Below are 24,342 nucleotides of genomic sequence, written 5' to 3' on the forward strand. Positions count from 1 at the left end.
TTACAGGGGCTTGGACTCTTCCTCATCAGCATCCCTCATCGCGCTCCTCAACGGCCTGGCCCGGGGGGGTCGGACCCTCATTGCGACCATACACCAGCCCTCAGCCCTTCTGTTCGAGAAGATAGACTCTGTGTACTGTTTGTCAAATGGAAGGACTTTGTACAATGGACCCAGGGTTCATCTCCTGCCGGCCCTGGCCAGTGCTGACTTACGGTGCCCGCCCTATCATAATCCTGCAGATTTTTGTGAGTTTGTTTGTAAACTCTTACATACATACATACATATAGTCCCGAAAAGACTGAATGGCCACGTTCAGCTGCTCGGCTTAATGATGGAATTGAGATTCAAATAGTGACAGGTTGCTAGCCCATCGCCTAAAAAAAGGATCGCAATTTTATAAGCCTATCCCTTAGTCGCCTTTTACGACAACCATGGGAAAGAGATGGAGTGGTCCTATTCTTTTTTGTATTGGTGCCGGGAACCACACGGCACTGTAAACTCTTTATTAAAATAAATAAATACGGGACAAATCACACAGAATGAGTTAGCCTCGAAGTAAGTTCGAGACTTAGAGTAGTGTTACGAGATACTAAGTCACCGCTACTATATTTTATAATAAATACTTATATAGATAAACATCCAAGACCCAGGCCAATCAGAAAAAGTTCGTTCCTCATCATGCCCTGGCCGAGATTCGAATCCGGGACCTCCGGTGTCACAGACAAGCGCACTACCGCTGCGCCACAGAGGCCGTCCTTTATTATGTGTGTGTCTGAGCATACATACATATAATAACGCCAACATTCCTTGCGAGGTAGACAGAGCCAACAGTCTTGAAAATACTGACTTAATGATAGAATTAAGTTTTCAAAAGTCACAGGTTGCTAGCTCATCGCCTAAAAAAAAGATGAGCCTATTCCTAAATCGCTTTTTACGATTTTCCATGGGAAAGCGATGGAGTGGTACTTTTCTTTTTTATATTGAATTGATGCATGTTTGTTATTCATTCACGCAAACTTCTATTATTAAGCCTGACAGCTGAACGTCTTTCAAAACTGTTGGCTCTGTCTACCCCGCAAGGTATATACTAGCCATGGCTAGTAGATATACTACATTAGTAAGATAAACTAAATCACCCATGATTCCTTGCAGTGATGGAAGTGGCATCAGGGGAGTATGAAGTAGACCTAATCAAGGTAGCGAAGACGATGGAGCAGTTCAAACCTGAACAGCTGGCCAACGGGAGCTGGGAGCCGCACATACCCACCATACCAGCGTTACCTGGTCCCCTGGGTAAGTGGAACTTAAATTAGTTCAGAAATATTCGTATTGAATTCATTAGTTTTATATTCATTCTTTTTTTAAGTGTAAACAAATTGCCATTGCAACAAGGTGCCGTGTGGTTCCCGGCACAAATACAAAAAAGAATAGAACCACTCCGTCTCTTTCCCATGGACGTAAAAGGCGACTAATGGGATATGCTTACAAACTTGGCATTCTTCTTTGAGGCGATGGGCTAGCAACCTGTCACTATTTGAATCTCAATACTATTTTAAAGCCACATAGCTGAACGTGGCCATTCAGTCTTTTCAAGACTGGTGGCTCTGTCTATCTCGCAAAGGATAAAGACGTGACTATATGTATGTATGAAATCATTAGTTTTATATTCATTCTCTTTTTAAGTGTAGAGAATGTGCATTCATCCACGATATGTATATATGAAATTTGACGTCCGGTGAAAATGCTGCAGTGTAGTTTGTTCTACCGCTTCTTCTGCACATGCGCTTTGGAAGCGGTAGTAGATATAATTAGTTTTAAGTGATGTGACGTCAATAAGTGATACCTTGTATAATAAATCTGATCTATTTCATTCTAAGAATTGTCATTCCTATTTTATCTATATGCATTTACATTTGCAAGTGGATTAAAATCGACTGATTAAAAGTTTTGAAGCAGCAACAAATTGCCATTGCAACAAGGTAGACAGAGTCAACAGTCTTCAAAAAACTGAAAGGCCACGTTCAGCTATTTGGCTTAATGATAGAATTGAGATTCAAATAGTGACAGGTTGCTAGCACATCGCCTATAAAAGGATCCCAAGTTTTTAACCCTATCCCTTAGTCGCCTTTTACGACATCCATGGGAAAGAGATGGAGTGGTCGTATTCTTTTTTGTATTGGTGCCGGGAGCCACACGGCACATGGGAATAATATCATGATTAATTGATGATTTTCTGTAAAGTTAATTGAGTGAAAGGGGTAAGGGTCCCTTATCATTTCACACGTTAATTGATCTATTGATACGGGTCGGAGCTTTACTAATTAGACAAGTGGCAACAAGAAATCTTTAGACTTCTCATGAATCTCTGCTTACCTCAGTAATTTACTATGAGCTAAACATTTTAACATCAACTTATTTACAGCATAGAGATGATATTTTGCACGATGAAGTCATCTAGATAAACCCAGTAATATACTAATGCCGTGTGGTTCCCGGCACCAAAACAAAAAAGAATAGGACCATTCCATCTCTTTCCCAGGGATAGGCGACTAAGGGATAGGCGAACTTGCGATTCTTTTTGTAGGCGATGGGATAGCAACCTGTCAATATTTGAATCTCACTTCTATCATTAAGCCAAACAGCTGAACGTGACTTATCAGTATTTTCTGGACTGTTGGCTCTGTCTACCCCGCAAGGGATATAAACGTGGTTATTTGGTTATATGTATATATAAATGTTTGCAATAATATACTCTCGGGAAAACCATAACAAATAATTCACGCCATGAATTATGCGTACGTGATTAAAATACTATAAATAAGTTTTTCTTACATACATCAATTAAGGTGTATATATACACCTTAATTGATTATAATTAAGGTGTATATATATATATATATATGTATATATATATATATATACACCTTAATTGATTGTAATAAAATTTGTAAAATGAATATTAAATAAATATAAATAAATAAATAAGTACGGAACAAATTACACAGATTGAGTTAGCCTCGAAGTAAGTTCGAGACTTGTGTTATGAGATACTAACTCAACGATACTATATTTTATAATAAATACTTTTATAGATAATAGATCCAAGACCATATAGGAATAACAATTAGGAATGATAAACACAAGAAATAGTAGTGCACAAGTTTAGTTTAAAGTTTAAACTAGCTGCTGTGGACAAACCTAAGGGGTATAAAAAATAGATGTTGGCCGAACATTTCGACATGAGACTTTAAAATATGAGATGTATAATTAATATCTTTTATTTTTGTTTTAGAAATACCATCAGAGCTGAAGGCGAAGACGAAGAATCTTCTGTCAGATTCGAAACACCAAAGACAGTTCTCCAAGACGATGTACAGACAGTCCGGCCTGCTGCGGCAGACGTGGATACTGCTGTATAGAAATTATCTCATGACCACTAGGAACTATGTGAGTACTAGAGGCCGCCCGCGACTTCGTCCGCATGGAAACCCTATCAATCCCGCGGGAACTCTGGGATAAAAAGTAGCCTATGTGTTATTCTCTTCAGCTACCAAATTTCATGGTAATCGGTTCAGTAGTTTTTGCGTGAAAGAGTAACAAACATCCATACAAACTTTCGCCTTTATAATAGTAGTAGGATTACATATACAATCACGTATATATCCCTTGCGGGGAAGACAGAGCTAGCAGTTTTGAACAAACTAATGGGCAACGTTCTGCTGTTTGGCTTAGTACATACATACATACATATGGTCACGTCTATATCCCATGCGGGGTAGACTGAGCCAACAGTCTTGAAGAATAAATGGCCACGTTCAGCTATTTGGCTTAGTGATGAAATTTATATTTAAATAGTGACAGGTTGCTAGCCCATCGCCTAAAAAAAGAATCCCAAGTTTATAAGCCTGTCTCTTCGCCTTTTACGATATCCATGGTAAGGAAGTGGACCTATTCTTTTTTCTATTGGTGCTGGGAACCACACGGCGCAATACTTACTTTCTCGTATTGTCTGATTTTCTAGTTTTTTAATACCTAAGTAACAAAGAGAAAGGCATTCAACTGAGATTTTTTATGATTATTTATTTTTAATGTACCCAACATGACTCAGAAGAAAAATAAATGATTTACAAAGGCTTAGGATTTACATGGACCAACAATAAAAAAAATATTTTACGGATTTTATTATTAGATCTCCATATGGCTAAGTTATATATATAATAGTTTTATTACTAGAGATTAGGATAAGCGGATGCATATTTACCTAAACTAATATTTTGGCTAAGAAAGTATGGAGGCGGCTTCTTGCTTTCAGGATTCGAATTATTTTGAATCCACCTCAACTTTAGGTAAATTTGCATTCGAATACATAATTTGAACATTAAATGTAATCAATGCCGAATCCCGGAATTTTTGAGGTACACAAGTACGTTCCATACTAACCCAACACCCCAACTTTAGGTAAATATGCATCCGAATTTTCGATCTCTGTTTATTACTAAACGGCACCTCCAAAAAGGTGGGGACTCAGCCGGGGCTAACGCCATGGGACCACGTGAACAAACCCTTGCCTTGAAAATTCCCACAAACTGCGTTATAATTTGCTATAAATTTATAGATCTATAAAATTGCAGTACCGTGTGCGTCACTTAGAACAATTAATAATTCTGTGACTACAATTGCATTAAACTGCATAAACAAACCACGATCTTTGCTACTTCTGAGATAACAAAGCAATTACATTAAAACTTAGATTATGAGGTAAAACAATAAACTTTACCCACGTCATTCAAGTTAAGGGTCGGTCATAAAGAAAGATATAACAGTATTGTTCAGTTTTTATTTATTATTGCGAAGCATAATTGATTTATCAATTTAATATTTGGCTTACGCAAATAGTTAAGACCACATCTCCTCTTTCCGTGCACAACTCAAGTAGCTTCTTTTTTCTGTACTTTTCATTCCTTCAACTCCTAAGTTTCTAAAAGAGCGCTGCGCCTTTTTCATCAGAATAACAGTCACACTTCCCTTAGTCTATTTGCCCTTCGCCTCAATACTCCTATTAATATGAGTGCAGCCTACTCTAAATCCTTTATAGTTCAGGCCGTGCGTTTGTGGAATGCTTTACGTCTTGACATACGCACCTCACAAACAATAAGTAACTTTAAAACGAACTATACTTTATAACTTTGTTCCTAATAGGCTATTTTATATAGATATGCATATATTTATTTATTTTGTGTAGAATTTTATTTATTGTATGTAGACTGTGTAAGACAATTTATAGTTTATGTACATTCATAGTTTATTTATTATACATACATACATAAAGTCACGCCTCTTTCCCGGAGGGGTAGGCAGAGACTACCTCTTTCCACTTGCCACGATCTCTGCATACTTCCTTCGCTTCATCCACATTCATAACTCTCCTCATGCAAGCTCGGCGGTTTCGGGTACTTTTGACCTGACCCTTTACCAGGATGTCCTTAATTTGATCAAGATACGTTCGTCTAGGTCTTCCCACTCCGACCTTTCCCTCCTCTCTCCTTGTATATCTGCTTAGTCAACCTGTTTTCATTCATCCTCTCCACATGACCGAACCATCTCAACATACCCTTTTCTATTCCTGTAACTACATCTTTCATATCACAACATTCCCTTATCACGCTGTTCCTTATCCGGTCACTCAATTTCACACTCAACATACTCCTTAACGCTCTCATTTCCACTGCATTTATTCTGCTTTCGTGCTTCTTTTGCCAGTCGAGCCATTTATTATACACTAATATCTGTTAGCTATGCTGCCCACCCGGTTCCAGGATTTTACCTTTCACTACCTAAAGGTTAACTGGAAGAGATTGCTTAGCGATAAGTCCGCCTTTGCTCAACATATTCATAATGTATGTTCCTACTACATATGTATGTATGTAGTATTTTTATGGGCTATAAAGAAAATGTGTATTGTATTGTAAACATAAGATGATCGTGGGAAAATCATATTAAATTGCGAATCTTCATTATTATATTTATTTTATTGTGTTATTGTAATTGATAGCAGAATTAATTATTATTTTTCTACTTTATAAACAAACAAACATACAAAACAATTTGGCCAACGATAAAAAATAAGGTAATACACATAATATAATATATCCTAACCTCTTTGGACATGAGCCCGGGGTGCACCTTATGACCATCGTCTTACAGTAAGTTAGACCTTTACAAGGAATGACTCCCGTCTGACCTCCACAGCCTTTGCACGGGATCTTCACCCATATTGGATCATGTTTTGGATTTACAATAGATACGACTTCTTACGTAAGTTGCATCGCCAATATTCGGCATCGCAGAAAAGTGCAACCTATTGTCGAATCGCCGAAAACTCAATAAAATAACGACTGTATTAGAAGTACATTAAAGTTAAAATCAAAAAAAAATGTCAACTGCTATTTCGCTCTGAATAGCAGACATTTAGTACGCGGGTTCAAATGACGCACTCTCATTGGCTAATAATCTCAAATATTTTCGCGCCATACGAAAATTTGACAGCTGTCATCGGTGTATTAAAAATGATAAAGGTACTGTAGTTATGTATGTTCAAACTCTCTTTCTCTCTTCCCTTCCAGTCTCTATTCATGCTAAGGGTGGCGGCGCACGTGGTGATAGCCCTGATCTTCGGCTACCTGTACCTGGGTGTGGGCAGCGAAGCCAGCAGCGTGCTGGGCAACTACGTCTACCTATACGGGTCTATGCTGCTCGTGGTATATACAGGAAAGATGTCAGTCACGTTGTCTTGTAAGTATATATTTTTTTTTATAAATTCATTTGGGTTCTGTTGTTCGTCTTCGTTAAATTGTAACGTGTATTCTTCATAAATAAGTACTTAAATATAAAATTCTTCCATTAATATGTTGCTAACTGACACACAAAGTATTTACAACACCGCTGGGTCTAGAAATTGTCATGTTTGTTTATTATAACATTCCTTACAAACAAAAATTCAAGATTATAAATATAATACGATATGAATAAGAATGTTAACAATCGCAAAGAGAATGATCCATCAATGTTTTTTCCATTCATGAGATAGTTTCATAGCTACGCCTCTCATCCTATTTACCTACTAACGGTTACCTAACAGAGTTACGTGTAAGACCATAACTTTAACCGACTTCAGAAATTAGTCAATAGTCATCGTCAATTAAAATAACTTCAATCTTTTTACTAAATTTCTAAATTTTTTACATCATTCTATTTTCTAAAATTAACTTCAATTGCCAAATAAAATCTGTCATAAACATACGACATTTTTTTTTTGTTTATAAGTATGATTTAAATATTATTTTGTACCCATAGCCGTAGAAACTAGGCACCGAATTTAAAAAAATATTGGAGACTGTCGCACTGACTCGTTTTTGGTGCAAAGAAAAAATGACCATATCTTTCCAGTAATTATGCATTAATTGTTCTGGGCGCCTTTGTACCTACAGACAAAACTAAAGGGTGGATTATAGGTAATTTATGACTTTATTTTTTGACGATGTTGTTATTTGATCATTTTACAATGTGATATATGTATATAACTATTGTAATTTACTAATGGAATGAATAAATTTAAATGTGATAAATTATGTTTGTGTGTCAATTTAGTGTCGATTTAATGTCAATTCAAAAACGAAACAGACACCTTGATTGTCTTATGTGTCTTGTAATTATTACTGATATACACACATACATAAAATCACGCCTCTTTCCCGGAGGGGTAGGCAGAGACTACCTCTTTCCACTTGCCACGATCTCTGCATACTTTCTTCGCTCCATCCACATTCATAACTCTCTTCAAGCAAGCTCGGCGGTTTCGGGTACTCTTGACCTGACCCTTTACCAGAACGTCGTTAATTTGATCAAGAAACGTTCGTCTAGGTCTTCCCACTCCGACCTTTTCTTTTATTACTGATATTGTTTGTCTGTAAAAGATGATTTAGGAAAGGTGTAGAAATTATTTCATAATCATCTCTATACCTACATGTCAATAAACATTTCCCTTTCCAATGATCTGACCTTGTTTATCTATCAGTGCGTTGAGTAATACTCTGATAGATTATACTGCACATGTTTTCAATAAAATATAATTACAAGATTAAAATATACTAAAATCACTATTACATGATTACAAAAGCGTTTAAATAAGTGATGAATAACTTTTAAACCAAACATGAGTATTATGACTTACTAGCTGTGCTTGCGACTCCGTCCGCGTGGAAGAGTTTCATCATGACATCACTAAAGCCCTCAAGGGTGAATAATTTTCCCCGTTTTTTTCACATATTCCATTATTTCTTCGCTCCTAATAGTTGAAGCGTGATGCTATATAGCCAAAAGCCTTCCTCGATAAATGGTCTATTCAACACAAAAATAAATTTTTGCAATTCGCACCAGTAGTTCCTGAGATTAGCGCGTTCAAACAATGTAAGTTGAAGTTAATTTAAACAATATTGCGTGGAAACAATATAAGTTAATATAATATATGTATTAATAATTCCTAATTTTATTTATATTTCAGTTCCGCTAGAGATGGACATACTCAAGGGAGAATATTTCAACAAATGGTATTCTCTGGGCCCGTACATAATATCGATATTGGCAGTGGAACTACCCTTCCAGGTACGGACACCATTATTATTAACCTACATACATACATATGGTCACGTCTATACCCCTTGCGGGGTAGACAGAGTCAACAGTCACTGTGGCCACGTTCAGCTATTTGGCTTAATGATAGAATTGAGATTCAAATACTGACAGGTTGCTAGCCCATCGCCTAAAAACAGAATCCCAAGCTTGTAAGTCTATCCCTCAGTCGCCTTTTACGACATCCATGGGTAAGAGATGGAGTGGTCCTATTCTTTTTTGTACTGGTGCCGGGAACCACACGGCACTTCATGTGTACTATTAAATTGGTTTTAATTTTGATGATGGCAAGAGACCGGATGGTATGACTTTGGTACCCTGGAGATTGGGGCGGCCTTTGTTGTGGGATGCTACTTGTGTCGACACCCTTGCGCCGTCTCATCTTCAGGTTACCAAATCTAAAGCTGGTTCTGCTGCAAATGAGGCGGAAAACCTCAAAAGGCGCAAATATGTAGGTATCGGAAATACCTATACTTTTTAATCTTTTGGGGTAGAAACTCTGGGACCGGGGGGCCCATCTGCCCATCAGCTTTTCCGACAATTGTCGAAAAAGCTGATAGAAGTATCTCGTGACCGGAGGGCAGGAAATTATCTGGCTCAGAGAATCAGCATTGCCATTCAAATTGGCAATGCTGCCAGCCTTCTGGGCACACTCCCGCATGTTGATACTATGCAGGGACTGTACAATTTGTAAATTAAATTTTAGTTTGTAGTCATCGTTTTTTCTTTCTTTTTATAAGTAGTTTTAGTTTTAACTTTGATTTAATTGTAATCTATTGTTAGTAGTATGAAGTGTTTATAAGTAAACTTAGTTTTAAGTAATTTATTTGACGTCAACCAATGTTGTTGAACCATACGTTTTGACAATTATTAAGCGATATGAAGTATTCTATAATAATGAATAAAAATTTTGAATTTGAATTTATAAATAAAACTTTATGTGCATAAACGAACGTATCTTGATCAAATTAAGGACGTCCTGGTAAAGGGTCGGGTCAAAAGTACCCGAAACCGCCGAGCTTGCATGAAGAGAGTTATGAATGTGAATGAAGCTAAAGAAGTATGCAGGGATCGTGGCAAGTGGAAAGAGGTAGTCTCTGCTTACCCCTCCGGGAAAGAGGCGTGATTTTATGTATGTATGCATAAACCAAATAGGATGGACAAAAAAAAATTAATTTCAGATGTTATCGTGCGTTTCCTACGTGGTACTGTCATATTGGCTGACTGATAACCCTTTGGAGCCCACCAGAGCCACCCTCTTCCTGGCCACGATAGTAGCTACCTCGCTCTGCGCCCAGGCGTGGGGTTACTTCATAGGATCCACCACTCCTACTAAAGTAAGTATCCTTGTCCTCGCCTCGCTGTGAACGTCATGAGAATCGTGAACTACCCGAAGAATGATTCTTTCTGACAGATCACGCCGTCTGTTCATATTTTCATGGTGATAGTGGCGCAGGTGCTATTGAAGGCTGCAGGTTCAAATCCCAGCCCAAAGGTATGATGGAGAACAAATAAAGAAAACCTTAGATTTGGCACGATTTTGTCTAGATTTCATTACTTTTTATAAATAAACTAGCAGCTCCAACGAGACTTGGGTAGTTTTTTACAGAATGTTTTTACAGAATTGTACGTTATTGATGACTGTCTGTTGGTGTATACCATTTAGAATTAAAATTTCCAAAAAGCCTCCCTAAATTGGTTTTGGTCCCAAGTTGCTTACCAAAAGGGCCCATTAATCAATACACTTTTTACATACGTACTAACACTTGTTACTTGTTAATCATAAATAAAAAATACTGGACAAATTACACAGATTGAGTAAGCCTCAAAGTAAGTTTCGAAACTTGTGTTACGAGATACTAACTCAACGATACTATATTTTATAATAATTACTTAGATAGATAAACATCCAAGACCCAGGCCAATCAGAGAATGTTCGTTCCTCATCATGCCCTGGCCGGGATTCGAACCCGGGACCTCCGGTGTCACAGACAAGCGCACTACCGCTGCGCCACAGAGGCCGTCAATCATAGGCGAATCACATCACAATAGGAATACGCTAAAGTTTTACAAAATTAAATAATTAAAACCAATTATTTTGTAACTGTCGTAAGAAGCAATTAAATTTTCAAATCACTTACTTTTACTTTTAAATCAAAGCGTCAAAACACAGATCTAACTATAGGAAATATGCTGAAAATAAAAAAAATATTTACGCTGGTAAAGAAAAGATGGTGCACGCTCAAAACAGACTGTCATTTATTTATCTTATTTTTTTTAAATTACAAAATGTTTGTCCTCTACAAAGGAGTTCGGAACACTCTAAGGAGTTGGTAACACTAACTTTAGCTTCATCATCATTTCATTCATCATTCAATCAATCATTCCACCGTCCAGATCGCCGTGTTCGTGGGCCCCGTAGTGGCGTGCCTGTTCTCCGTGTTCGGCTTCTGCCTGGCGCTGTCTGACACGCCGTACGTGTTCCGGTGGCTCCACCACATCTCCTACTTCAGGGCGGGCTTCCACGTCGCCGTACACTCCGTCTACGGCTTTAACAGGACCAAGATTCACTGTAATAAGAGTAAGTGCGTCTTATACTTCTATATTCATAGGTTTACTGGGTAGTTGTTCTTTGGGAAGGAAAATGCCAAAGATTTGTCTGTGATCACAATGGGATTCACATTAGGTTGAGATTCTCTGTTGTTTCTGTGTTTTGGTCATAACCCTCTTGGTAAGGTTAGGTTAGGTAAGGTTACCTAACCTTACCAAGACTGGAGATCTAAATATACTCGTAGAGTTGCTTATTCCTGTGGTTCGTTGGGGCAGACAAGTGGTTTTTAATTATGCGGTAATGCTCGATTATGTTCGTGGGTTTGGTAGTCGCCTGCCTGATGCCTGTGTTCGGCTTCTGCCTGATTGGATTCCACGTCGCCGTTCACCATCTACTGCTTTAACAAGACATTTGAATCCTAGCAGTGTGGAATGAGATCTTAACTATGTATCATTTGCATTACCCCTTATATAATTTTCATAGCAAATGTTCGCAAAGTTGTAAATTACCTTTTACAAGTAATCGTACGTCGCATTGTGAAGGCTCTACAATTATTGCATCTAAAATTTTGTCTATTATTACATGTTAAATGTAGAATGATAGAATTGAGATTGAAAAAGTGACAGGTTGCTAACCCATCGCCTAAAAAAAGAGTCCCAAGTTTGTAAGCCTAACCCAATAATGTCACTATTTGAATCTCAATTCTATCATTAAGCCAAATAGCTGAACGTGGCCATTCAGTCTTATCAAGACTGTAGGCTCTGTCTACCCAACAAGGGATAAAGACGTGACCATATGTATGTATGTATGTTCTATAAAAGCAGCCATTCGTTCACAGTCTACTGCCACTACATAACGCCGAGCAAGTTCCTGAAAGAGATGGACATGGCGGAAGTGGATGTCGGCGGCAACATGGCGCTCGTGCTGGGCAGCGCTGTTCTCATGCACGCGCTCACGGGCGCCGCGCTGTGGCTGCGGCTCAACAAGCGGTGACGCGGAATAACGGATATGTGTGAAAACGGATATTTGTGAAAACGGATATGCGTGAAAACGGATATGTGTGAAAACGGATATGTGTGAAAACGGATATGTGTGAATAACGGATATGTGTGAAAACGGATATGTGTGAAAACGGATATGTGTGAAAACGGATATGTGTGAAAAAGGATTTGTGTGAAACGGACCAATCACAGCGATTTTGTTGAATATAGTTGGTTGATTACATCGTCTATTGGTTTTTGTGTGTATTTGTTGAATTTGCTTTTTAAATATATAAGGACAATTGGATCTACCTAAGCAGACCACGGTATTGAGGCTTAATAGCAGAGGGTGCAACTGGGGACGCGCCAGGAAGAGAGAAGTGCACTTACATAAAACATCAATCTTTTTTCGTAAAAATAAATATCTGAAAACTAAACTGTTACATGTTCGACACAAGCTCTTCTGCTCCTTGTCTTTTTTGTCAAAACTCTTTACGACTAATTTATTTATTTGTCTGTCTAGTTAGATCTTTGAAACTGGAAATAAAATTGATATTGAATATCACGGCTATGATTCTGTACAGTCAGAGACGCGTTTTTAAGAGAAAAATTCACTTTAATTTCGTCCGTGCGTGTCTTGATACATAATGAACTAAAATTTTGAATATTTCTTAACACAGATCCGATATCCGACAAATGGGTGACACTTTAGTATTAAGTAGCCTATATTTGCCAATAAGCTCTCGATCATGGGAATAGTTACGTACATTCAGAATATCTTGCCTTTAACTTAGCAATAATTGGGACGGCTTTTTAAATGACGTTTTTAATGATTCGATAACTAATTTAAACATGTTAAACAAAAAGTACCTGGGTAACCGAGCGGTGCTCGGTGGACTTCAGAAAGCCCATATAAAGTAGTAAAAAAAAAACAATAAGCATCTAAGCTCAATACTTTGTCAATTGTCTTACTGAAGTATTAAGACATCTCGAGTCAGTTCTTGCCAAAGTAATATTTTTTAATTTTATAAGATACCAAAAAATATCCAAGAAATCAACATGTGGGTATCGATAATTTGGGAAATCCTATAATAAAGTTATTAAATAAAAGTAAATAGAGTTGTCCTTAAAAAATATAATTAATTTTTTTAACCCTTTTCAATTTCACGAATTCAGTTACAATTTTGTTACTTGAGACTAATTGGTAACATTTTGTTTTAAAAATTAAATTAGGTGTATGTAATTAAAAATATCAGAAATTATGTTTAAATGTTTCACCATGATCGAGAGTTTACGTAAAGCATTTACACATGCAAGAAATTGTATGCAATTTATAATTTCCTCTTATGATTTAATTCTTTAATTCTATATGGTTCCTTGTTCTGTGTAAGCGCTATTAAATATTAAATTTACGACTAAGTATTAGTTAAATATTTGTAGATACTGTTCTCTTTGTGACGAATATTATTTAGACACGAGTAATGTATATGAAAAATATACCTTCGGTTTTAATTTTTTTTTTATATAATTAAATAACATCTATGAAAAAAACAATATTTTTGTTGAAATTTAAACAAATGTGTTTATTATGATTGTATCAAAATTTCATTCATGTTCCTTAATAATATGGAAATAAATAAATGAGAACTATAATTTAGTTAGCACATTTTTAGGTAAATACTTTTAATATTGAGATATTATATACATATATAATCCTTATTTATAAAAATAATTTATAATTTAGTTTTAGAAAGGGGTGGCTTATATTAAAACACCGTAATCTAATAAATTTAATATAATTTAAATAGGAAAATAATTTAATTTTGCATTGAAAATCAATTTATTACTTACAAGATGATAAGAAAGAAGGAAGAACTCTTATTTTTCATTGTTCTTTTATTAACAAAATTCCAAGAAAAATAATACGTAAAGCATCAGTAATAAGGTAATTGATTTTAAAAATGGAAACATTTTTTTTATAAAGCAATCATAAAATTCTACAATTGTAATTGACCGATGATATTAAGAAAATCTTTGTCATTGATGTTGCCAGTTTAGAAATAACATCTTAAATTTAATTATTTTCCACTTTTTAGACACACTTCTAATAAAAAGGACAAAAAACTATAAATACATTTGTTTCGCAATTTGACATGAAAATAAAAACGTTTTGCATTATTTTGACTTAAATTTACTGGTAACAAAGTTATTATGTACTTATGTGACGATAGCTTAGTTAAGGCACAATTAGGAACAAACGTATAAAGACTTTGTACATGTTACTTAGCTTTTATGCTTTAGGAAGACTGACTTATGACATTGTAATTATCTTCCTATAATAGATCTGAATAGATAAGTCTAATTTTGTTAAAATAGTTAACGTTATTTTAATAAAAGATCTGAGTAACTTCAATATTGTTTGTGAAGAGTTACGTCTATACATAATTCTGTGACTTACACAATATGAATTCCGAATACTCAAAGCAATTTCGGAAATAGATTTCCTTTTATATAATCTTTTGTTACCTTTTAAGGCTGGAACAACTCTTGGGAACAATTATGACAATACACTAAAACTCGTTTATAAATCCGTCAAAATCAATATTCGTATAATAATATAATTAACAAGAAATTAACTATCGTACAGTCACGACTATAACCAGTTTTAGCATAAAGATAAAATGGCCCCCGCCATTTTAACCTTTTTTTAAAAAAAGAACTCTCTAAATAGTTTAAATTTCTGTTTTTCTATTATTTATTTATCTATATACGCTAAACAACTCAAGCGCATAATAACCATATAAACCTAAATCTGAATCTCATTTCTAGACAACCGAATACAATCTATGAGTCTTGTTACTGTTGCTTTTGTCTACTCTATGATGGGTCAAGATGTAATATATGTGTGGATTCAACTTATTTATTTATTTAAAAATATATACAGATTTGCAGACACTAATGGTACATTTGTTCGTGACTGTACCTGTAATATATTATATTATATTGTAAGTTTCTTGACAATTCTGCGACCAGCGAAACTTGTGTAGTGTAAGGCGATAGTTGAACTGACAAAATGTTTCCTGTAAATATAATTTATTTCAAACTATGAGGTTGTTTTATTTTTACACTTTTAATACACTTTTTTCCTTAGATATCTTTGCATTTTAATGATGCTTATATAAACTTTATTATATACTGAACAAGGAAATTATGGTTGTACATTCAGCTGCCTCGATGTGAAGGGAAAACATTGTGAGGAATGTAGAATCACTATTGTACCAATCAGGAAAAAGTCCAAGGAAAAGACTCCTTCTTTCTTCTGGATCTGTTTGAAAGTCAGGGTCTTACACAAAGTTTGCCGTCTGACCTGCGCAACCCTTGCTGGCGAACCGCACCCATTTCTTATCAGGATCATTGTGGCGACATCTCTACGCCAACATCCAATCAAATAACAACTGTCAATCATCGCGAAGAAATTGACGCGGTCAACCAATAGCAGCGAAGAATCTAAATCGCGATTTCAAAGATTTCATGGATTGGAGCATAAATACAACCTCCGACACAACATCGTCTGTCGCGCGGTTCCCCAGGCGTCACACCAGCCTGGCGGAAGATCTTCCCTTTGGTGGCGGTCGAGCCGAATCATCGCTCCCGCTACAATCATGATAAAGGTTGGACTAGAATTGTATTCAATTGCGTCAAACTTCAGGGTAGTCCTCCGAATCCTGGACCCAATCCATACATACATGTAATGATGTCTATATCCCTTGCGGGGTAGACAGAGCCAACAGTCTTGAAAAGACTGAAAATATACGTTCAGATGTTCGGCTTTAGATGGAATTAAGATTCGAATAGGGACAGTTTGCTAGCCCATCACCTGCAAGAACAATGCCTAGTTTATAAGCATTTCCCTCAATCGACTTTTACGGCATCAATGGAAAAAATAAGGAGTGGTTCTATGCTTCTAAGTGCCGAGAACCATACGATATCTATATCAAAATTTTTATATTTCTAAGAAAATTTTTTTCACTAACATTCAATCAAATAAAAAATGAAATATTGTTTTTATAACTGGCCAGCACTTGGTTAGCAACAAACAAACAGCAACACAAAGAGGTTGAATGTTCCATTCATAGAAATTTGAACAGAAAGTCAAGAGCAAATAATGAACAAAATGTCTTAAGAATAATTGAAATATATTTTTAAACCAATATACAAACTATTTATTACCTATAATAAAAAGAGAAAAGAAAAAATAAGTCCCTGTAAATCATTTACCCACGGCAACGATAGAGCAAATTGAAGAAATTAATACGCTATTCCTATCCCACGAACAGTGGGCTGCGATCATATCTATCGTCGTTTTAATCAGTTTTTAACGACCTATGAACTTATTGTTCACCGCATTATCTTGCACACGTTGACAACAAACAGTACATTGATAACAATAATACCCCAGACCGACAGGATATTATAAGAGACATTAAAAGACTATGTCCGTCCGTAATATACGAGTAATTGACGTCCTCTGTGGCGCAGCGGTAGTAGGCTTGTCTGTGACACCGGAGGTCCCGGGTTCGAATCCCGGCCAGGGCATGATGAGAAAAGAACTTATTACTTGTTTATCTATATAAAATTCATTATAAAATATACTGTCGTTGAGTTAGTATTATATCTCGTAACACAAGTCTCGAACTTACTTCGAGGCTAACTCAATATGTGTAATTTGTCCCGTATATATTAAAAAAATATACCTACATTCATGCTGCAACTGATGTCAAACTTTCGCGTTACATATACACGACTAGCTGTGCCTGCGACTTCGTCCGCGTGGAATAGTTATTTTGGGCATCATTGATGCCGTCAAGGACGGATAATTTTCCCCTTTTTTCACATATTCAATTATTTCTTTGCTCCTTATAGTTGCAGCGTGATGTTATATAGCCTAAAGCCTTCCTCGATAAATGGTCTATTCAACGCAAAAAGAATTTTTCAATTCGAACCAATTGTTCCTGAGATTAGCGCGTTCAAACAAACAAACTCTTCAGCTTTATAATATTAGTATAGATAAATAGTCATATAAGCTATTTTAAGTCTCTTTTAATAGCTCGACGACAGAACTTGCTGACGCTCTCTCAATATGTTTGACTAGTCCATATCCACACTTATAATGAAGAGAATAGATTTGTATGTTCGCAACGAATAAACTCAGAAACTGCTGGACTGATTTTCCTTTGGCGGATTGACCATCGTGAGTGACATAGGCTACTTTTTTTCTGGAATTTCCCACTGGAGCGAAACCCCGCGCAAAAGCTAGTAATACATGCATACATATCACGGTCACGGTCACGTCTATATCCCTTGCGGGGTAGCCAGAGCCAACAGTCTTGAATAAACTGAATGGCCACGTTCAGCTATTTGGCTTAATGATAGATTGAGATTCAAAGGACAGGTTGCTAGCCCATCGCCTTGTAATACATAATTAATAATCTGGTAATATAACGAAAATGTCACTGTCTTTGAGTCACCTACATTAGTCCGTACTGTAGGGTAACCTTTAATTTTAGGAAACCGACCTGCTTATGAAAACCCCAACCTACTCGCAATATGGAAACCCAATTTCGACCAATAATTTTAGGGGAGACCAAGGTAGAGCTGTATAATAAGATTACAATGAAAAAATTTGGTGTCGTTTTTGTCCAAGATAAGTTACATACATACATATATATGTATTATCACGTCTATATCCCATGCGGGGTAGACAGATCCACAGTTTTTAAAAACTGAAAGGCCACGAACAGCTCAATGGCTTAATTATGAAATCGAGATTCAAATAGTGACAAGTTGCTAACACATCGCCTACAAGAAGAATTCCAAGTTTATTAGCCTTTCCCTTAGTCGCAGTTTACGACATCCATGGGGATGATATTATTATGGAATAGTCCTATTCTAAAGTGCCGAAAACCACTAGACACATAATAAATTTCGCTAAATCAAAATTTAAATACTCATACAATGAAATCCTTTGGTACATATCACTTTATGAGTACTTCCTCGCACGCCGAAGGCTATTTCCTCCAACACCGCGCCTGTGACCTCAATAGCTACCTCGCAGGTCACGCTCGCTTTGTTACAAACGGTTGATAAAAATACTAATTAATTAAATTCATCCATAATACGTAACTTATGATAACGAGTTTGTCATATCATATCACTGGCACACGAAGCTAACATCTGGTGGTGGGGAGAACGACCGATAATATCCAGTCGTTCGAAACTCTTGCGCAGTGCCGCACGCCCGCGCGCCATTCCTTTGTTTACGTCGCGAGTCTTTGTTTAGCGCGATGGCAGCATTCTTATTATAGTTAATGTTAGTGTGTGATCCTTACAAAAATGTTAACGGACGGCTCTGAGTCCCACGAGACGAATTCTACATCGTCTGAATATTCTCTCAATATATGCTTTGAGAATATTAATTACAATGTTCGCCACGGAATCTTGGCGGGAGGTAAGACCTCATTTTGCTAGTAATAAAATATAACATTATCGTTTTACCCTTTGACCAACACTATTTCTGACAATATCCTTGGATTTTTTTGCTTTACAAGTTATATAATTAACACTTGTATTTACTTCACTCGTTCGTGTCTAAATAAATCGCAGTTAGCTTTCTATACCAACGTTTCAATGTGCTGCTGTGTCTATAAATGGAATCAAACTTGGACCCAGTATCGCTAACTATACCAACAATCATATAGTGATAAATATTTACTGCATGCTTCAATTGCAAAGTTCGATAAAGAAGCATCAAGCCATCTGTGTGATAAAATCTATTGTTTCTTTGTCATAAATTAATATCTCGTATACTTATGTGATTTATGGTCGTTTTTAAGTGGTAAAGTATGTTATAGTCATAGAGGCAATTCTATTTCTGACTTTTGCACTATCTCTATAATCTTTAAATTTAATTCCGTTTCTTACATTTTTATAAGTATACCTATATAAAAATTATATGTATTACCTTTTCTTATCTCTGTCTGCTTTCAGTCTTTTCACTCATATCTATTTAGCATTTTCTATTATGAATTCATTAATACGTGTTTCATCGGGAGTTTCTCGTCTTTTTCATAAATAATATCTGTAACAACATTAAACACGACATTATTAATATCGTAGGTACTCTATATTGTCATTTTTACCTTTTCCGCATCAATGTGTCTTATTGTTTGTTGTTTGTTAACTCTTTATTGCACACTAGCTTCCGCCCACGACTCTGTCCGCGCGGATGTCGGTCTTCGCGTGGATTGTTTATTTCTCCATTTTGAGTAACTCTGACAATGACATCTTATAAATATCTATTGGACCCAAATACGGCTAGGCTTCGCCTAGCATGTTTCGGTGTTTTAGTAAGAGCAGATCGCTTAAACTGAAAAATTAAGATTTTTTTTCTACGTATTTTTCCAGGATAAAAAGTATCCCATTTTATTTTCCCAGTTTAGTCACGTGATGCCTAAACATACAGACAGACAGACAGACAAAAAAATTTTAATAACATATTTGGGTTTGATATCGATACAATAACACCACCTGCTATTTTTTTTTACTTATGTGTGCGATTTAATATTAACAATTATATAAATATTATAATTAAATCAAATTAAAACTAAAGCTAATTAATTTAAAACTAAAACTACTTATAAAACTAAAGAAAAAATGCTATTTATTATTTCAAAATTTTCAATGTACAGAATTGACCCTTCTACAGATTTATTATATATACATATAGCTAAAATAAATATAACAAATTACAAAACAGTTATTGGACTTAGAAGAATATGTACAATGGCGGACTTATCCCCAATGGGATTTCTTATTTATTTATTTAAAGGAAGTACTAACAGCTACTTCACTCATTTTAGTTAAACATGTAATGTTATATGTTGTTTTGATTCTATTTCTATAAATGCACAATACGGAGTGCTACATGGTCATTCTTTAGGATATTTTATTATATAACTATGAATGCCGTGTGGTTCCCGGCACCAATACAAAAAAGAATGGGACCACTCCATCTCTTGCCCATGGATGCCGTAAAAGGCGACTATGGGATAGGCTTAAAAACTTGGGTTTCTTCTTTTAGGCGATGGGCTAGCAACCTGTCACTATTTGAAACTCAATTCTATTATTAAGGTCCGTCTTCCGCGCAAGGGATATGGACGTGATTATATTTATGTATGCATTAAGTCCTCAAAAAGATAAATTATCGATAAAATACAGTGAAATTATGATTTGAATAATAAGTATGGAATGTCCACGGAACGAAAGTGTAATATATTAGTTTTGCTTCAACGATTAACCGGCATTCTATTATCGAATACATAAGTATTGTTTTCTGTTATTCAGATCACTGTGGTAACCCACGATCGAAGATGTATCGTTATAACTAGGCCAACATCGATAATCTCAATTATATAATCTATTCTCTATACTAATATTATAAAGCTGAAGAGTTTGTTTGTTTGAACGCGCTAATCTCAAGAACTACTGGTTCGAATTGAAAAATTATTTTTGCGTTGAATAGACCATTTATCGAGGAAGGCTTTAGACTATATAACATCACGCTGCAACTATAAGGAGCAAAGAAATAATTGAAAATGTGAAAAAAACCGGTAAAATTATTCATAATTGAGGGCTTCAATTATGCCCAAAATAACTATTCCACGCGGACGAAGTCGAAATTTTCCAAATAGAACCAGCAGATCTTGCGATAAGCTCGTTCGAACAAACAAATTCTTCAGCTTTAATATTAGTATAGATAACAAATTTTTAATAATACACAATAAAGCTTTAAAAAAAATTTCAAATAGTTGTGTGAGATTAGTAGCATAAAAATAAAAAATAAAAATGGATACCTAATATGGATTGCGAATTTGAGTAGTTGGTTTCAGGGATACATACATATATACAAATATCATTCAAAGAATATACACACTCCAATACCGAACTATAGGGACAATAACCTGATTTTGTAGGGAGTCATGAAAGGCTACGATGATAGAAAAATCATAGGAGCGCACCCCTCATATGATTTAGTTCGCATAACCGTAAGATTGGTAGAGCCATGAGTAATGGTCTAATACACAGATGTTTTTTTGTAGTTTAAAGAACTTTATTTCCTCATAAAGAATTAACAATTCACTTAGTGAGAAACTTACAGTATACATAAGTATAGCAAGACAGCGAGCGTATATAAAACAAAAATTTAAATAAGGTACTATGTAGGGTAGGAGTCACAAAAATCTGCGTCGACTGCTATTTTAGTCTCATACTCTCATATCCGTGACCTATATTTGTATATATAAAAAAAAAATAGAGGATTTAACACAGCTAGAGGATTATTAACTTAATAATCAGAAAGCGGACACCAGATCCTAAAGCATATTGGAAATGCGAGTGGAAGACGCATGATAGAAAAAAGACATTTTAGAATCACAAATGTGAACATAAGAAAGGGATACATTGTACCACCACATATGCGTACGAGTAAATTTTAGATGCTGTTTTTTTTTAAATCTATACTAATTATAAAGCTGAAGAGTTTGTTTGTTTGAACGCGCTAATCTCAGCAACTACTGGTTCGAATTGAAAAGTTATTTTTGTGTTGAATAGACCATTTATTGGGCTAAATAACATCACGATGCAACTATTACTAAGAGCGAAGAAATAATGGAAAATGCGCAAAAAAAACGGGGAAAATTATTCACCCTTGAGGTCTTCAATGATCCCCCAAATAACAATTCCACGCGGACGAAGTCGCGGGCACAGCTAGTAGAACATAAAAATATATTGTGTTTGAATCGCATACTCTCGGCAATGACGGGCCAGTGTGGTGACCTGGTTCATTGGGATGCGTGGGCGGCGCACTGGTAGCGGAGCCCCGATCAAACGCCGCTCGAGCATAGTTTGCTTCAAAACTACGAGCTTTGATTGAAGGCTTCACTATAAGCGCTGCGGGAATTCACTAAATTAATACATACATACATACATATGGTCACGTCTATATCCCTTGCGGGGTAGACAGAGCCAACAGTCTTGAAAAGACTGAATGGCCTCGTTCAGCTATTTGGCTTATAAACTTAGGATTCCTCTTTTAGGCGATGGGCTAGCAACCTGTCACTATTTGAATCTCAGTTCTATCATTAAGCCAAATAGCTGAACTAAATTAATATTTTTCTATTCTATTTACGTTTTTTAACCGATTCGATGTCGCGAAATTTAACAGTGGATTTGTTCATATTTGGTCCACACATACATACATTCATATAGTCACGTCTATATCTCTTGCGGATAAGAAAGAGCCAACAATCTTGAAAATACTGAAAGGCCACGTTCAGCTGTATGGCTTTATGACGGAATTGCGATTGAATTAGTGACAGTAGTTGCCTACAAGAGGATATGTGCTGTGATTCATTTGCAAAATTTCAGTGAAATCCATTTTGCGGTGAATTTAAAGATGTTATTATTTATCCAATAGTTTTTACTGGAATGTAAATTGAAGATCCTGAAATAGGAAAGACTAAAGTTATAGCACTTATTGATTCTAATATTAAAACAATAAACTATGAAGTTAAGACCATATAAAATAATCAACGTCAGATACATTTAACATTATTTTTAAAAATTGTAAGTAATTACATTTCAAGTCATACATAGTTATGTATGACTTGTTCCATTTGGAGTTCCATTATGATCCTGATAAAACCTGTCCTAGAATTAATACAGGAATGTGCCCTATACGAGGTCCAACAGGTGTTAAACTCTGCATTTTATGGCTTACGTAGGTTTTTTGTCTCCAGTCTCATTTTTAAATAGTATTTTTCAGTCAATTCTTAGGTCAGAATGTAAAGATATGTCTGATGTAGTTTACATCACAGTCCGGTCAGGTCAAGATAGATAAGTTTACTTTTATTTGCTGACTTGCATTTGCCCTATTTTTTTTTTATATCAAATTTAGTTATTAGGATTTTACATCCTTCCTTCATTGATTGTTGGTCCACACTCGTAGTTTTATTGACAATTTAATATAGTAAATTTTTTTTTTATACTTCTCTAAATTAACTTTATTGCTTTGTAAGCGTTATTCATTTGCAAATCACTACATAGTATAAAACAAAGTCGCTATTTTATTCTGTTTGTCTGTATGCTTAAATCTTTAAAATTACGCAACGGATTTTGATGCGGTTTTTTGTAACAGGTAGAGTGATTCAAGAAGAAGGTTTTTATGTATTTATAATTTTGCACCCGTGCGAAGACGGGGCGGGTCGCTAGTATAATATAATTTTTTGTAATTTATTTGTTCGAAATCAAAGTAATTACTTTAGATATCTATAATTATAATAAATAATAGGTAATAATATTAAAGTGGTACTGCTGGCCACTAAGAGAAACAAAAGAAAAAAGTAGAATATTTAACAAAATAATTTAAAAAAGAGAGAAGCGCTTATGTTACAATGTTTAATGTATCTAATTCAGTTCACTTTTTTAATGTCATGAATTTTAATATCTAATATATAAACCGAATACTTAAAATATAAGTTCAGTGAATTATTTCAGAAAGTGCAGTTTTAATTTCTATCAAAACAAGTTCCGACAAAGGTCAACAAATAGTTCTGTATTAAACATAATCCTTTGGAATATGAGAACACATATGTTTTCGTATAAAAAAAATCGCCAGATAACTCCAACTTGGAACTCAGTCAATATGTGATTAATCCATATAAAACGGCAATCTTCTAATTCAATGAAAATCGTAACAATATATCCAGTGTTGAGTCAGAAAGATAACAGGAGGGGAACCTCCATTTGTACAGGTGTGAGATAACAAAATGGAGCGCCTGACAATCAGTTGTATCAGTTTCTTTTTTGGAAATTATTGTTTACTATCTATGTGATAATGTCATGCCTACCTCGCCAGTCTTTGACGATGTGGATACGACGTTTTGCGTAGTAAACGATACTGCAGTCATGATATTTATCATCTCGGCTTTAACGTACGCTCTTACAGTGAGGGTAAACTTCGTACATACATACAGACAGGGTAGACAGAGCCAACAGTCTCGAAAA

General features: G+C 35.6%; 2 protein-coding genes across 2 annotated transcripts in view; both read left to right on the forward strand.

Annotated features, from left to right (window-relative positions):
* The window catches only part of LOC106129170 (ATP-binding cassette sub-family G member 1), a 40,691-nt gene extending 25,398 nt beyond the window's left edge, over positions 1 to 15,293 (forward strand). Inside the window, exons 6-13 of the mRNA XM_013327660.2 lie at positions 7 to 245; positions 1,153 to 1,293; positions 3,293 to 3,447; positions 6,624 to 6,792; positions 8,561 to 8,661; positions 9,870 to 10,025; positions 11,086 to 11,269; positions 12,078 to 15,293. Of these exons, the coding sequence (XP_013183114.1) occupies positions 7 to 245; positions 1,153 to 1,293; positions 3,293 to 3,447; positions 6,624 to 6,792; positions 8,561 to 8,661; positions 9,870 to 10,025; positions 11,086 to 11,269; positions 12,078 to 12,232 (1,300 nt within the window). The 3' untranslated portion in view covers positions 12,233 to 15,293. The remainder of the gene's footprint in view (positions 1 to 6; positions 246 to 1,152; positions 1,294 to 3,292; positions 3,448 to 6,623; positions 6,793 to 8,560; positions 8,662 to 9,869; positions 10,026 to 11,085; positions 11,270 to 12,077) is intronic.
* Positions 15,294 to 18,458: 3,165 nt separating this feature from the next.
* The window catches only part of LOC106129171 (ATP-binding cassette sub-family G member 4), a 34,926-nt gene continuing 29,042 nt past the window's right edge, over positions 18,459 to 24,342 (forward strand). The window contains exon 1 of the mRNA XM_060947833.1: positions 18,459 to 18,727. Coding sequence (XP_060803816.1) covers positions 18,613 to 18,727 — 115 coding nt within the window. The 5' untranslated portion in view covers positions 18,459 to 18,612. The remainder of the gene's footprint in view (positions 18,728 to 24,342) is intronic.

The sequence above is a fragment of the Amyelois transitella genome, chromosome 14, assembly GCF_032362555.1.
Source record: "Amyelois transitella isolate CPQ chromosome 14, ilAmyTran1.1, whole genome shotgun sequence".
Lineage (NCBI taxonomy): Eukaryota > Metazoa > Arthropoda > Insecta > Lepidoptera > Pyralidae > Amyelois > Amyelois transitella.